Source organism: Condylura cristata, unplaced genomic scaffold, assembly GCF_000260355.1.
Source record: "Condylura cristata isolate star-nosed mole 26May11 unplaced genomic scaffold, ConCri1.0 scaffold00027, whole genome shotgun sequence".
Lineage (NCBI taxonomy): Eukaryota > Metazoa > Chordata > Mammalia > Eulipotyphla > Talpidae > Condylura > Condylura cristata.
The window spans coordinates 1,592,072-1,607,270 of record NW_004567128.1 but is presented as its reverse complement, the minus strand read 5'-3'; the positions used below and the strand labels follow the sequence as shown (position 1 = coordinate 1,607,270).

The following is a 15,199-nucleotide window of genomic DNA, read 5'->3' as shown; positions in this document are numbered from 1 at the left end:
AACTACTCCGCTCTGCTGTTGTACAAAAGTCGCCACAGAAAACACATCAGCGAACGAGCCTGGCTGGATTCCAGTAAAACTTTATTTACAAAACAGGCAGCCGAACCCATTTGGCACCAAGCCAGAGATTGCCAAGCACAGCCCTGCTCTGAAGGCTTGTTGCCGTTGCCACCACGAAACCCCCATCTTTTTCTTGCTCACAGACTCTTCTCATAAAACCAGTTACTGAAATCAATCTAGTAGAAGTCAACTCAAAACCGTTCTTTTAGTAGGATTTGGACTTTTTTCTCCAGAATGTGTTAAAGACATAAAGCAGCCGCCTTCTGTAGCAGTAAATTGAAGCAAATGTCAGGCACCGTGTTTCCCTCAGGGAAGCAAAGGGTCCTCTTACTGCGACTGCTTGTTGCTCGTGTTCCCCTTAGAAATGTCACTTATGTGACTTAGAGAGAGAAAAATGGAGAAAGCTGGGCCACGCTAATGCTTTTTAATCAAGCACCAAACCATCCTCTGAAAGAGTTTTCAGGCAGTACTTGGTTGGTCGTGATGGCATTTTCACGCAAGACCAGTATTTTTCCAGTCGGGTGTCTAAGTATCAAAACACGTGGCATCGTGTAGCTCAGAGTTTGGCAAACTTTGGTTCACAGGCCAAACCTAGACCACCACCTGTTTTTATAACAGTTTTGCTGGAACCTGGCCACGAGCACATGAGGACGAAGTGTCATGGGCTACCACTTTCCAAGCGCAAAGGCAGAGCTGAGTGCAAGAGCCCGCTGCCCTGCGAGCCTGCACCCCTACGAGTGACCCTTACCTTTCAGCCCTCTCCCCAGAGGTTTGCCACCCCCCTGGTGCGGACGAAACTTCCGCAGTTCATCTTCACCGAAATAATGTTTGCTTTTGCCTGGCATGCTGTCCTTGCCACGTCAGAGGGTAGTGTCTGCTGAGCCCTCACTTCTGTGACAAGCAGCCAGGAGACAGTCCCCGAGGCGTGTCCTCCTCTGATGAGTTTCTTGAATCCCGCAGCTCCCAATCCTCCCACGATTCGAGAGGAGCTCTGCACGGCCTCCTATGACACCATCACTGTGCACTGGACGTCGGACGACGAGTTCAGCGTGCTCTCCTACGAGCTGCAGTATACCATCTTCACCGGGCACGCCAACGTCGTCAGTGAGTATCGCACGCAGGCCTGCCTCTGGTGGCGGCTGCCGGGCTTGCCTCTCTGGGTGCAGAGATCAAGGGAAGAGCGGAAGGAACGAGTAGCCACTATTGTTGATTGTCTTCCTAACCAAGAAGATGCTGGCACTTGCTTGCACCTGTTAGCAAAAGTAACGGGCCAAATAGCCATGAAAATGAGTAACTTAACCAGACCATATGGTGAGCCAGACAAGCTTTCTGTGTTGTGTTGGTGTTATTGTTGTATTCCTGAAGTGGCATCGATGTGCATCAGTGTATGTCTCGGTACAGGTTTACACGAACAAATGCGTGGTATTCCCTCCCCACGCCCCCCGCCACCCAAGCCCTAGTCGTCCTTCATGGACCCAGGCAAGCGTATTGTTGCGAGAAAGAAGCAGGGACCCAAGGGTACAGGCGTGACTTAGACGTCAAAACGAGTCATTCTGTTTGGAGATGTTTTAGAGGCCTGAGATCCCTCCATCGAAGTCAGGGTGATGGTCATTGCCAGATGGGGAAGAGGGACCATGAGGAAGAAGTACAGAGGTACATGGGGGCTGGTGGGGTTAACGACACTCTCTGGGTGGGAGTGGCGTGGCTTGGTCATATCACCCATTCAGTGTTGCTACTCTTCTGGGTGCTACTTACAATTCTTTACAAAAAGAAATGGACCCAATAAAACAACCAAAGAATGTCGAATGCTGGTCCCACTCGGAGGGCAGCAGGGTCGTGTCGTGAAGTGTCGTTGATTGTCTCCCAACTAGGAAGAATTTCAGACCGAGTGATGGGAAATGTCCCACAATGCACAGGACAACCCCCACCCCAGCAAAGATTGAGCCAGTCCAAAGCATCAGCTGTGCCGAGGGTGAGAAACCTTTAAAGCAAGAGAAACAAAATAGAATCTAAACAATAGTGGGCGCACATACGCACCCATTTTGGGGGAAGCAGTGCCAGCAGCTCCTTGTGAGAGTTCCTCCTGGCCAGCTGCCTGAGATGATCAAACTGTCCCTGATGTCAGTTCCACGCAGAACAAACCTGAGCGGATGCTGTGCACACTTAAATCCCGAGACTCACTGTGCGAGCTAACCCACACACCATGCTGTACAGCGTGGAAGGCAAAACCAACCAAACAAGTGACTGTCTTAAGGAATCACTTCCTTTGCGTGGCGGGGTGAGCGCTGCTGCGTGCTGGGCCAGCTGGACTAGAGATGGTGTCACACCCTCTCTTGAGGAATGTGAAATGTAATGGGTGGTCGGAAACTCCAAGGCTGTCAGAGCAAGGGGAAGCGGCGTGTGAAGCAGGTGGGGATCAGAGGTGCGATTCACCTCAGAAAGTGAGCTGGGAGGGAGCAGCATGGTGGAAGCCTCCAAAAACACTTCGAGATGGTTCTCTGAAGACACACAGAGGACTGACAGAAGCAATGGCTGGTCATGTGGGTGTTTCATTAAGAGATGCATAAAACCCACTCAGCAGTCCCAACGAAAGGGGGTCTGTTGGTGCCATATGTAAAAAGAAAATCAAAACATTTACAGTTGTTTTATAACTGGAGGATGGTTCTTGGCCCATGCAAGGAATGTTCTATTTCTCTGGAATGATTTTCACTTGATTCAGGAAAAATGCTACCGATGTTGCTGAGCATAATGGCCTAAAGGTTTTCTGCTGTGCTACTCCAGCGAAGGTACATTGTTCCCGGAAGCCAGTTGCCACAAGAAAATAACTGCACACGGCTTCCTGGAGATTATAGACCTGCCTTATTCAAGGCACAGATGCCAGAAAGGCCGATGTCCTGTCCCACGACAGGTGGACACAGAGCACCGCAGCGCTCACCTGCCCAGGGGTGCCCTCGTCAGGAGGCTCAAATCAAGACTGATTGTCTCTTTGGTGTCTACTAAGCCACTTAGTTCTGACGCCTACTGCTCAGACTGGGACCAGGCGGGTGTACGCGTTGACATGAGCACGGCTAAGAGGCACTCATCCTCAACGTATTTTATTCCACGTTAGTGGGCAGCCCAGTCGTAACCGAGGGAGACCTGGGTCTGAGTCGCAGCTCTGGACCTCACTGGCTCTGTTCTTTGGAAGAAACTATTGACTGTCCTGTGAATCTGTCCCGCCCCCACCCTGCCCCCCATAAGAAGAGAGAACATTTCAAGCTCACATGCTCGAGATGATTGCAGTAAAGGCCTCAGACCTGTGTTTGCCACAGTGGTAGCACATAAACATATTATTCCTACAGAAACGTAAGCGGTGCTCACCCATTGCTGTGTTTTCACAGGGCTGATCTTTTCAGTCAGGTGACATGGAGCAATTGTGCAATTTACCGGGATCATCTGCGTGGTAGCATTTTACACCCTCATCATGTGAAAGGCCTGCCTTGAATGTTGCTTGTTCGTTTGTCTTATCATGTGGAAGAACATTCTTTGCAGATGTTATTGGGAATGACAAGATCTAATGATAAACCTAAAATGGAAATCAGAGCACATAATGCTTAAAAGCTGGCTCTTGTTCTGTGTGCTGCCAGGGAATCTTGTACAGTCTCTGGCTTGCGATTCCTTCATTCTTCAGAATAAATTCTTATTCATTCCCTTCAACTGATTTTAGTGAAGGAGAATTGGATAAGACCTCGGGAGCTTTGGCATCTTATAAAATGGCTCTCACTAATCAAAATCACACATTCAAATGCAAAATGCATGCCCTAATTCATTTTTCATTTTTATTAGCAGGCTTATGACTGCGGATGTTAATGAATTACTTCCTAATATGTAGATGCGTATTTAATCTTTCAATGCTTTCCATGATTTTTTCCAAAACTACTTTTAACACATCATTTAAAATCTTAACTCAGGGCCTTTTCCCAGCAGCCTGTTTTATTAGCCAAAGTAAAAGATGCATTTCTTCAAGCCGTCATGGCAAAGTAGTTATCTGTATTTATTCTAGTCATTTTGAAAACAGTCATGAAATTTCTTAAGCATACACTAGTTTTATGGCAAAGAATGAAAAGAATGTTCACTGCTGTCCGGTCTGCTCAAGGACACAGAAGAGGTTAGAAGCCGTGTGCAGAGCCCCCGAAGGGCATCCATGCTGGCAATGTTTGACTGCAGATGACCATTGTTACACATGGCTCCTGCACCCCACGGGTAATTAGGATCCAGTGATGAGCAGCGCCATGTGGCGGCACGGCACGCGTCTGAGCGTGAGGAGTGAGGAAAGGAGGGACAAAATCAGAAAGCTCGGTTTGGTGTTGTTCTGAGCCCACTATCTTCCACGTTCCATTGCTGTTTCAATACTTCAGGCTGTGCTGGAGAAGGTGAATACTGGAACACCCTCACAGATGATTGAAAACAAATTTGAAGAGAAGTCAAGTTTCAGTTGGGACGGTCGTGTGGGTGTTTCATAAAGAGATGAATAAAACCTGGCCAACAGTCCCGACTCTGGGGGTCTTGGGACCGAGTCTGGCGCTGAGGCCATATGCAAAAAGTGGAGTGGCGCTGGCCCCGACTAACACTAGCAATGCACTAATGGGGTACTCCGCGGTACCCCGCCTACTCCAGCCCCCAAAAGAAAATGGTCAACGTTGCTTTCTTGGCATGTTTTCATCCGCTTCTCAGTTAGTGCCCTGGCGGTAACAATGGCCTAAATGTAAGCCCACATGGTTGCTAACACTCAGGAAAGGACATTGTCCCAGTCACGTTTTACTACTCCGTAAGCACTGTTGTTCTTTTAATATTCCAGGAGAACACGAGTGACCACCTCAAAATAGCCAGGTCGTCAGAGTCCCATTTTGGTTGGCAAGGATTTCTGCAACAGTCAGTCCTTTCGCTGTGTTGAGGCTCGGTAGTAGGCCATGCGGCAGTTTCGGCTGTCTGCTCTGTGACGTCACAGGGCTGAGCGCGTCCCCACCACATCAAACCCAGCCTGGGGTTGTACCGTGATGTGGAGTTTATTGAAACATGTTTATATTTGCTTTCTTGGACCACAGTCCTCGTTTTATTGCAACAGATGCAATGAAGCGGGAACAGTAGAAAGCAGCAGCCCTCAGAATTCTCTGGTTCCACAGAGCACCTCCTGCGTTTGAGCCATTACCCGAGGCCTCAGAACGGGAGCTGTTGTTGCGCAGTTACTGGAGTGATAGTATCATCAAATACCCAGAGTGAGTTATAGGCTTCCTGGGGTTCAAAGTGACCCTTCTTGGGCTGCAGCAAAACCTGCTACTTGGCCAGATACTCTCCAGAATCACCGTGTTGGCTCCAGGAATGTGCAAGAAGGTGAGCCCAGAAAGTTCAGAAGGCATAGCAGTGGGGGCAGTCTCCTGTCACGGTGGCGGCTTTCCTGGGTCGCATACAAGTGCGAACGGGGAGAGGAGGGCGGGGCACGGGGCCCCTCTGGAGCCCCAACACCTCCAAACACTCAGCCGTTCCCTGAGCTTCACTTTAGTTCCCTGCTCGGCACAGGCTGCGCCGTCACACCCCGCTCCCCACCCCACCAAGGCAAAAAATGTCCGCAGGTGCAAACGAAAGTGTGCCTGGCACTAGTAGGCGCCGGAGCTGCAAATAGTGAGAGAAATTTTTACCACAACAGGCTACATTTCAGTTCTTCTGGAGGCGAAGTGACTAGGTGCGAGGCTACGCCAGAGCTGGAGAAAGTCTCTGGTAGGACTGGAGACTTCTGGTGGGATGAAGAGCTCCCAATGCCGTGTAAATATGTGTGGGTCCGAGGGTGTGGAGTTCGTTCTATGGAAAGGTCTTATTGGGCTCTCCAAGAAGTGAGAACAAAGAGGAATAAGGGCTAAGGCTGCTTCTGGGAGTGTGGTTAGGTCACGGTCCAGGAGATCCAAAGAACTAACCCTTTGACTTGCAAATCCACTCTGAGGAAAGGAGGGAGATGAGTCTGGAGCCCTCAGGAAGTGGAGGGCCAGGAAACTCACCGCAGGCAGGAAACGCCGTGACAGCACCGTGGCCAGGGGCTGGGAAAAGGTTCTATTAGAACAGAGATTGATGGCTGGAGAGAGGAGAGCAGAACTGGGCCCCATACCAGGACATGTTTCAGCATCGCCAGCTGCAAAGCAAAACCGGCTTCCTTTTCCCTACATGTTCTTCCAAGCATCGTAAATCCGCAGCTCGCTCCCTAACCCACATCCTGCAGACGGCGGCCGGGGCAGCAGCCCACTCCGCTCTGAAAGCAGCTGGGGAGGGGTGCAGCTGCTCGAACCCCTGGGGATGCTTCCCAGCCCCCCCGGAGCCCGCCCGGCAGGGCCGCTGCCCCCTTCTCTCAGGAATGCAGCTCTGAGTCTGCCCACAGGCACAGGGTGCTGGGTGGCCCGGGGGCTGTGCCCTGGCTCTGAGTCTGCCCATGAGCCACAGGGTGCTGGGTCGCTGGAAGGCTGCGCCCCGGGAGCATTTTCTTAGCCCCCCCTGCCGGAAGTTGCTTTGGAGTTGCTGAACCCCCACTGGTCTCCCTCTCAGATCAGCTGGACCCTGGGCCGGCAGTAGAGCTGTTCCCTGGCTCTTGTCCTCTTAGGACCAGCAAACTCTGTGGCATGTTCTTGGCGTGGCAATACCAGGCACAAGGGTGCCACACAGACTCTCAGGCCCTGTCTCGCCCGTTCGTCCATCTGGCTCGTTGTCCTTTGCTCTTCCTGTTGGCCGCAGCCAGTCCTGTGGCCACGTCCAAAGCCAGGTGATGAGGGACTCTGGCCTTCTTAGAGGGGACAATTGCACAGTCATTCAGGCCTGCTCCAGGGGTGAGAGGCAGAATGGAACCTATTTCTTCTACGCTAGTGAAGTCAACCTCTTGCGTATGGCTCTGTGCTCTTCTGACCTTCTGTGAGTCTCGAAATCAGTACTATCTCCTAAGCGCGCGATCCTCACCGTGCAGACTGGGGTACCCCGCAGCTCCTTAGCACGCACCGTGTGCGTCTTCAGTACATGAGATCCCGGACAGAATGGCCATGGCTGCCCTTGTTCCTGACAGAAGCTGCAGTGCAATCCGTTGGAGTGGTTTTTCCATCCGGGCACACAGTTGGAATTATATCTAAACACAGGTTGGCCCACTGCGGCCGCCCTGCCCCAGCACGCAGGGCTCCCGGTGGTCACCCACAGGAGTGGCGGCGCCCACGGCCAGACGGGGCCCGCCGTCGGCGCGTGCTGCCTTGTGCCACACCAAAGAGCTGCAGCGCTTCTGCTTGGCTTTGCAGGCCTGTGCAACTCGGCTGACAGCTGGATGATCGTGCCCAACATCAAACAGAACCACTACACGGTGCACGGTCTGCAGAGCGGCACCAAGTACATCTTCATCGTCAAGGCCATTAACCAGGCGGGCAGCCGCAGCAGCGAGCCGGGGAAGCTGAAGACAAACAGTGAGTGTCTGGGGCCGGGCAGCTGCCCTGCGCCCCCCTCTCTCCCTCTCCTGTGTCTCCTCCGAGCAATAAGAGCCAGCCAGGGGCTGTGGATTTCACTCTTGGCCCCCTGAGGGCTAGGAGGCCATTAACCTCTCTGCATTTCAGACTTCATTTTTAAAATAAATAACCCCAGAGGGGTCCTGGTGGGACTCAGAATATTTATGTTAGCAAGTTATATACAAGTGTTGGCAAGCTTTTTCTGTAATGAGCCAAATAGTAAATATTTGGGGCTGTACAGGTCATGTGGTCCTGGTCACAGTTACTCAGCGCTGTCATTGTAGTGCACAGCTGGCCCCAGATAACACATAAACGCATGGGCGTGATGGCGTTTCAACACAACTTTATCAATAGACGGCCAGTAGGCTGGATTCGATCGACAGGCTGTAATTCGACAATCCCCCATGTGTACAGATACTACAGTGAGTTCATTTACTTTAGTAAACAACGATTGCGTCCCTTGAACTAATTTGTCCTTGTTGAAGCAAGAGCCTTGAACTTGGGGAGAGTGGGTGGTGAGTGGTTTACTTGAGAACTGCTTTGGGGTGCTGGTGGATTTCTTACTGAGGATGCAGGAGCTTGGGCTGACTCCGTGTGTGCTTGGGTGAGGGTCTGCAGTGAGGCAAGCCGGATGTAGCCCACCGTGCTGAGGCCCAGCTTTCTGGGGGCTCTAGGAAGCCCTCCCAGCCTGCCACCTTGATAGTCTTCACAGGAAGAGTGGCAGGCAGAGGCCAGCCTTCAGCTTCAACGTTAGAAATGCTAACGAGAGAGAGAGAGAGAGAATTTCTTACTAATCTTTCTACTAGTGTCCAGTTATTTTTACACAATTCTCTCTCCCCCCTTTAAAGATTGAAATATCTTAAGCAAAACTGATTTTATATACCTCTTACCTTAGTTCATACTTTAACCCTGCTTGTTTCTGGCAAGATCATTCCTGAAGGCTTTTTTTTACAAGACAAGTCAAGATTTATAGAGAAGTAAAGTTTATTACATTTGAAACAATAGAGCAGGAGTCTTAAGAATGCTTGCTCATTAAGTATAGTTTAATTCTTATAAATCTCCTTTTGAAAATGCAATTTATATGTGTTGCAACCTCAGAAGTTTAAATGACAAGCCCAAATTACGCTACACTTTGTCATCCAGTAAGTGTCAAAGAAAAGCCACTCCCTGCACCCACAGCAGAGCTGGCTGCGTGGAGCTCTCAACCAGGCTGTGCGCTGCCACCGTGGAACGCGCCGCACTCTTTCCCGTGATTGTCTGAAAGCTGAGTACTGGGCAGAGTACCCCAGTGGCCAGGCCTTGGAAACCACGGTGTTTGCGTCAGCCCGTAACTCATCTCCTGCCTCTAGCTGCCTTGGGCCCACTGCGATGCTGAGTGATAGACAGCCCTCGAAACTAAGGGTGTATTGTCAAAGAAGTCACAGCCGTGACAAGACGCTCAGCCGTCTCTGCCCACACTTGATGATGGCTAACTCTTCAAAATACCAATGTGCATAATGAAAGAGGGCCCCCCGTTGTATATACATAAACGAGCCGGGGAGGACGATCACATTCACCCCCGATTTCGCAGGCTGAAATACACACTTTTCCAGACATTCTAAGCTCACATGAGTATGCTTGCTTTTGAACAGTATCAGAATAGTGTAAGCCTTTAGACTCCGCAGTGTATGAAAATCCACGAGCTTGATTTGTTGGCATTCTGGTCTGAAGTCTATTTGTAACAGGGCACCCCAGTGTGAACTGGGCCGCCTGTCTGTGGGGCCTCATCCCTACACTTAAAATTCAGTTGCACTGCAGGCACACACAAAAGGGTCAATAATAGGTTTATTTACAAAAGGGGAAAGGAAAAGGAGCAACCCAGGGAAAGAGAGATACAAAATAACTGGAATATCTTACCGACTCAGCTGGCTTGGAGCTCTGTTAACAAACTAACTGAAAGCCCCGAGTCACGTGGTCCTGAGAGCCATTTTCCCGAGCGAGACAGAGACCATTAGACAAAATGGCTCCCTATTTATCCCCCAAAGTCCCAGAATGCTGCTTAGCTCCGCCCTTGGGTCCTCACAGTTCTCTCCCTGGAACTGCTGGGAGTTGTAGTTTCCAATCACTGGAGTAGGGGATGGAGTCCACAAAACTCTGCAGACTTCCTTAGGACATCCCTCCCCTTAACATATTGAGTATGAACACATTTGAAGTTGGATTGAACATGAAAATGGTTGAAAATTCAGCCTTCATTTTCCTCTCCCTTTTGGGATGCTCTTCAACCAGCATGTATCTGTGCCATGTGTGCACAGCCAGGATCCATGAGGATAATTTAAGCCATAGGTCCTAGTTACCCCTCGCCCATGCCATGTTAGCATAGCTTCTCCGGACCCCTATCTTAGAGCTGACAGGTAGGAGCACATCTAGTCAAGGACATGTTCATACTTGGTGTCACTGTGCTTTTCAACTCCAATTCTGAAAAATTGGTCATGTTAAATTTAGCAAAGTTGTTTCTCTTCCTTTTTGTGTTTCATATATTTGTTTCAGGCCAGCCATTTAAACTGGACCCCAAATCTGCACATCGAAAGCTGAAAGTGTCCCATGATAACTTGACAGTTGAGCGCGATGAGTCATCATCCAAGAAGAGCCACACGCCTGAGCGCTTCACCAGCCAAGGGAGCTACGGAGTAGCTGGAAACGTGTTTATTGATAGTGGCCGGCACTACTGGGAAGTGGTCATCAGCGGAAGCACATGGTAGGCAATTATATGATACATTACATATTATGAACAGGCACATCTCACTCTGTGCTTTGTCAGAGCATCAGCCCATTCCAGGATCTTGAAAATTACATGCAGAAATGTTTTCTCAGTCAGCGACTGCTACAGAGTGCTGCATAACAGCCAGCCCTGAAATCAGTGGAGATTTCCAACAGCAGTCGCTGCTCACCACCCACACCTGATCTGGGCGTTAGCTGATCAAACCCAACATCAGTGGGCTTGGCTTTAGGTTGTTCCGTTGTGTCTCTTCGTCCTTTGTGAACTTGTTGGGCTCTTTCGTGCTTTAAAACACGTGTCAGCAGGCCACGGCCCTGGGTCAAGTTGCCCCTAGCTGCTACTGTAAATAAACTTGCTAGAACACAGGGCGTGCCCATTGTTTTCCATGCTGGCAGTGGCTGCCTTTGCGTCATGCAGCAGAGAGTGAGTCCAAATAGAATCCTATGGTGCATAAGTGCAAAAATAATAACTCCCTGGGCCTTTTTATAGAAACAGTTGGCTGCTTCCTACTCTAAAGCATTGCACTTTGCTATTCACAGAAGCTCCTCTCTGTTGCTTCGTACATTTTGTGATTCCAGACTGGGCCAATGACTGAAAATAGCCAAGAACTGAAGGGTGGGGAACGAGAATCATAGGCCGAGCGTCATTTCGAAAGGTCTGTTACTCCCGCCAGTCACTGGAGCCCACTGAACTGACTCAGCCTAAGGGCGAAGGTCAGGGTGCACAGCCCTAGAATCAGTTAAGCTTACCAAGTTGGCGGCACAGAGGTGCTCTTTGCCTGTTGCACAGTCACACGCTGCACCTTGCACTGTCTCCAGTGCCTGCTTGTGGGTGTCAATGAGGGAGCCATGTTATCTGTACATAACAAGCCTTCGGCTGGTCGCTCTATTCCAGGCACTGGCCCAGGCGTTTTGTACGTGGTAACTGACACATTCACCCACAGCCCTGCCAAAGAGGTGCCAGTGACCCACTTTACAGGTGAGGTGACTGAGGCGTATGTCCAGGGTCACGAAGCACGCAGCCACAGAGTTAGGAAGCCAGCAGTCAGGATGCCAGTCCTTGTGAAGTGGAGGGCCGAGGTGCTGGGTTTGCAGGCCAGATGATTTTCACCACAGCCACGGGCGGATACAGCCGCAGTGCCCAGCAGCAGGGTGCTGTGCTCGGAGGAAAGTTCATTTATAAGGACAAGCAGCGGGCTGGGTTTGGCCCCGGGCCGTGGCTTGTTGATGCCTGTTCTTAAGCACCACATTGTATCTTCTAGAACTCAGATTAGAATTTCTCTGTAGGGTGACAGTGCTATGTTTAATGAGTGGTCGCTTGCTCCTGGCTTTCAAAAGAAAACCAGATTTTTGTTTTAATCTTTTCACTTCAAATCTGTGTCTATGATGCATTTATTGGGATCAAGCCTTTAGACAGCTGACATCAGTAGTGAAGTCAGAAGCCCGGGTGTCTTCTTGCTCCCAGGCCTGACCCCCGCATGCCCGCGCAAGTCGGTGGTTAGTTTACCTCACAGCCCGGCACGTTCTCTGCTCAGCAGCCAGAGGGCTGCAACGGCGCTGGTTAATGAGCTCGTGGGTCACTGTGGGCAGAACCCAGCCTCTGAGCCCTTAGTCACCGCGTGATACGTGATACCTGTTAACTCTGACTCATCCCCCTCGACGAGTGCGGGGAAACTGCACAGCCCCCTCGGTTACCTCAGCACAGAGCGGCGCGGCCTTGCCTGCGCCCGCCAGAGGTTAGAGCACGTTCTAGACTTAGCTGCCACGCTTGGGCTCTTGGCAGACCCAATCTCACGCACTGCAGAAAAGCCTTCCCCAGAAAGGCGCTCGCCGCGCTGGGGGCCGCCCTGCCATGCGATGCGCAACACCTGCATTTGTGGCAGCGACTGACACGTGTATGTCCCGGTGACATATGCGGTCCTGACTTTCAGTTAACATGCGTGTTATGATCCGTGCGATGGGGTGTGTTGCCACTGCTCTGAGAAACATGATTTTTACCCTGCTTGAATTCTCCGAGTCGCGCAGCGCAGCTTAATGGAACATTACCTCTTTCAAGTTCAGTGGAAATATGTACATACTTCTCCAGATTAATGATAATATAATGGTGTTTTCCTTTGCTTAATGGACTAGACTCCACTTATTTTCTTACTCTTTAATGCCGTTAATGTGCACTCGGTGTTTTATGAAATGGTGTTAACGAAACGTGGGTTCACACGGAGATTACTAGGCCAAAAGTCAAGAGGGAGGAGGCGAGATTCTGGATGGCGCCCCGAATTGTAGCCTTCTCTGTGCTTTCCCATTGACTAAGTGAAGTCAGTGTACCTGCAGCAGCTACTTCCGAGGGGGTTCAGCTAAGGTTCAAATGGGAAATAAATGTCAGAGTCCTTTAATAAAGAAGAAGGATGGTGCGCAGCCCCAGAAGGAAACAAAGCAGCCACAGGGCGACTTTGTAATGCAAATGCAGCTTGCAAATCCCCTGAGTAACTGGCCCACAGAGAGAAGGTCTGGCGAAGCCTGTAAACTGAACCTGTCCCCAGGTGTCCCTTAGGGTTTGGGGGAGACCAGAAGCCAGCTAGGTGTACCTCCAGGGAAGGGAAGCAGAGGCCCTGGCACCCTGGAAGGGGGTGACTGCCAGTTGGGGAGCCGCAAGGGCCCGGGGGTGCCTGAGAGGCCACAGCCTCCCCCCACACACAACGACCCCAGTGCCCTCCGTTGTCCAGAAAAGAGCTCTCCTCCACGTAGAACCAGGGGTCTCGTGCTGGGGGTCGTGGTGATAGAACCTGGGCCGACTGCCCCTGGAAAGCGCTTCTGGAAAACGCCACCCACTGGCTCCTGGTGACTGGCCAGGCTGACCAGCCTGGAAGGCGGACGCTGGGTTATGGATTCCATCGTCCTTGAAGTCAGCGATTCACATCATGCTCATCTACTGTTGGAACAAGTCACCTTCAAAGTGATTGTATTTCAAGTCCAACACTTGATTTTTTTAAAAAATAATATCACTTTATCAAAGACCAATCAAGTTTTGTCTTGGCGTTGAAAGTTGAACGCTGACTCATTTGCTTTTTAGTAAGAGTACTGGGTCTTGCTTCTCTTAGTAACTGTAAAATACTACAGTATTCCAGAGACATAGCTCAGCAGGGTAAAGACACTAGGCAGCTTAGAACATTGTAGAAAGAATTTATAACATGTCATTTTTGATCGATGAGCGAACATTTAGAATAACCAAACTCTCCATCTGCTCAAAGGATTCAGATTTTTTTTTTAAAAAATGGGGTGGGAAATATAATCGGGAAGATTCTTAGCAGTGATGAATTCTGTGATGTCCAGGCAGGAGAGATGGCATTAGAGAGTGTAGTTTAAATCGTGGCCTTTGAGTCGTCCTAGATTCAAATTCTGTGATACTGACTAGTAATGTGTCATCAGGCAGAAATTTTAAAATAACAGTTACCGAATAGCCTTGTCCAGGCTTGTGCCCAAACTTTTCCATGTCTCACTGCTCCACGTAACCCTTAGAGATGCCACTGTCATTATCCCTGAGGAAACTGAGGCTGGGTGATGACACGGAATGTAACCCCCTGAAGGGAAATCATTCTCCACACCTGGCTTTTCACAAAGTGCATGTTAAGTTGTGAAACTCACATGGCGTCAACTGAAAATTTTCCAAGAAGGTCAAGAAGAACACTCCAGGGCTGTGCGGTCCCGTCTGGTAGGCACATTCCCCAGCCCCAGCGCTCACAGCTCAAGGGCCCAGTGGCCACCTGTGGCTCGTGGCTCCCGTATTGAGCAGGGTGGGATATTTCAGCCACTGCACAGTGACCGCTGGAGCCCCGGCCCAGGCGTCTAGCGAATGCATTATGTAGCTCTTCGTGGGGGTCAAGAGAAACCAAGGCAGCAAAGCTCAGAGTTGAACTCTCCCGTAAAAGCTCAGGTGCAGCCAGAAGTGCAGTCGGTGCAGGGGTCCCTCGCACCGGCTATCCGGAGGGGAGGGAGACGACCCCCACGCAGTCAGGGTCCTTGCCAGGTCCTCGCTTCGGGCGGTAAGCGGTTAGCAGGGGCCCGGGGGCCCGTTTCCATGGTCCCGGCCACGCGGCTCACGGCTGCTGCTGCTCTGTGCCCGCAGGTACGCCATCGGCCTCGCCTACAAGTCAGCCCCGAAGCACGAGTGGGTCGGGAAGAACTCGGCTTCCTGGGCACTGTGCCGCTGCCACAATAACTGGGTGGTGAGACACAACAGCAAGGAGGTGCCCATCGAGCCGGCCCCGCACCTGCGGCGCGTCGGCATCCTGCTGGACTATGACAACGGCTCCGTCGCCTTCTACGACGCTTTAAACTCCACCCACCTGTACACCTTCGACGTCGCCTTCTCGCAGCCCGTCTGCCCCACCTTCACCGTGTGGAACAAGTGTCTGACCATTATAACCGGCCTTCCGATCCCAGACCACCTGGACTGCACGGAGCAGCTGCCCTGAGCTCCTGGCCAGCGGCGCCTCTGTCTGGGGAACAGCAGGGGTTGTGGCCACCACCGGGGGGCAGAGACCGCACAAGCGTCCAGAGTGTGATCAAATCTCGCCAAAAAGCACCCAGGCACAGGCTAAGATAGGACTCGGATCTGGCGCCCCCCACTGTGTGTGGTATGAAGTGCAGGCTTTAATCATTTCTTTAAATGTGTTTGTATTTACAGGAAAGGTTACCGATTATTTATAAAAGAAACCTAACCAGCATACCAAGTCTTGGGAATTCTTTGCTTTTGCACAGCTACAGGCCCACGAGTTTCCCAGCCCTCCGCTGCCTTTATTTCATCACAGTCTACGATGAGAAGAAGACTCGGAGTTTCCGTCAGCCCGTCCACCTTCTCCCCTCATGCTGTCTCCTTCTGACCTCTTCGC

The 15,199-nt window shown here is 51.0% G+C and overlaps 1 protein-coding gene across 3 annotated transcripts in view; it reads left to right on the top strand.

Annotated features, from left to right (window-relative positions):
* Positions 1-14,950, top strand: part of MID1 (midline 1) — a 90,138-nt gene extending 75,188 nt beyond the window's left edge. For 2 of the 3 annotated variants that reach the window (XM_004689842.2, XM_004689843.2), the window contains 4 exons: positions 1,021-1,164; positions 7,359-7,520; positions 10,086-10,293; positions 14,434-14,950. In XM_004689842.2, the coding sequence (XP_004689899.1) occupies positions 1,021-1,164; positions 7,359-7,520; positions 10,086-10,293; positions 14,434-14,782 (863 nt within the window). In that variant the 3' untranslated portion in view covers positions 14,783-14,950. Of the gene's footprint in view, positions 1-1,020; positions 1,169-7,135; positions 7,144-7,331; positions 7,521-10,085; positions 10,294-14,433 lie in introns of all 3 variants that reach the window. The other variant, XM_012730271.1, reaches the window with a different exon arrangement.
* The last annotated feature ends 249 nt before the right edge of the window (positions 14,951-15,199 follow it).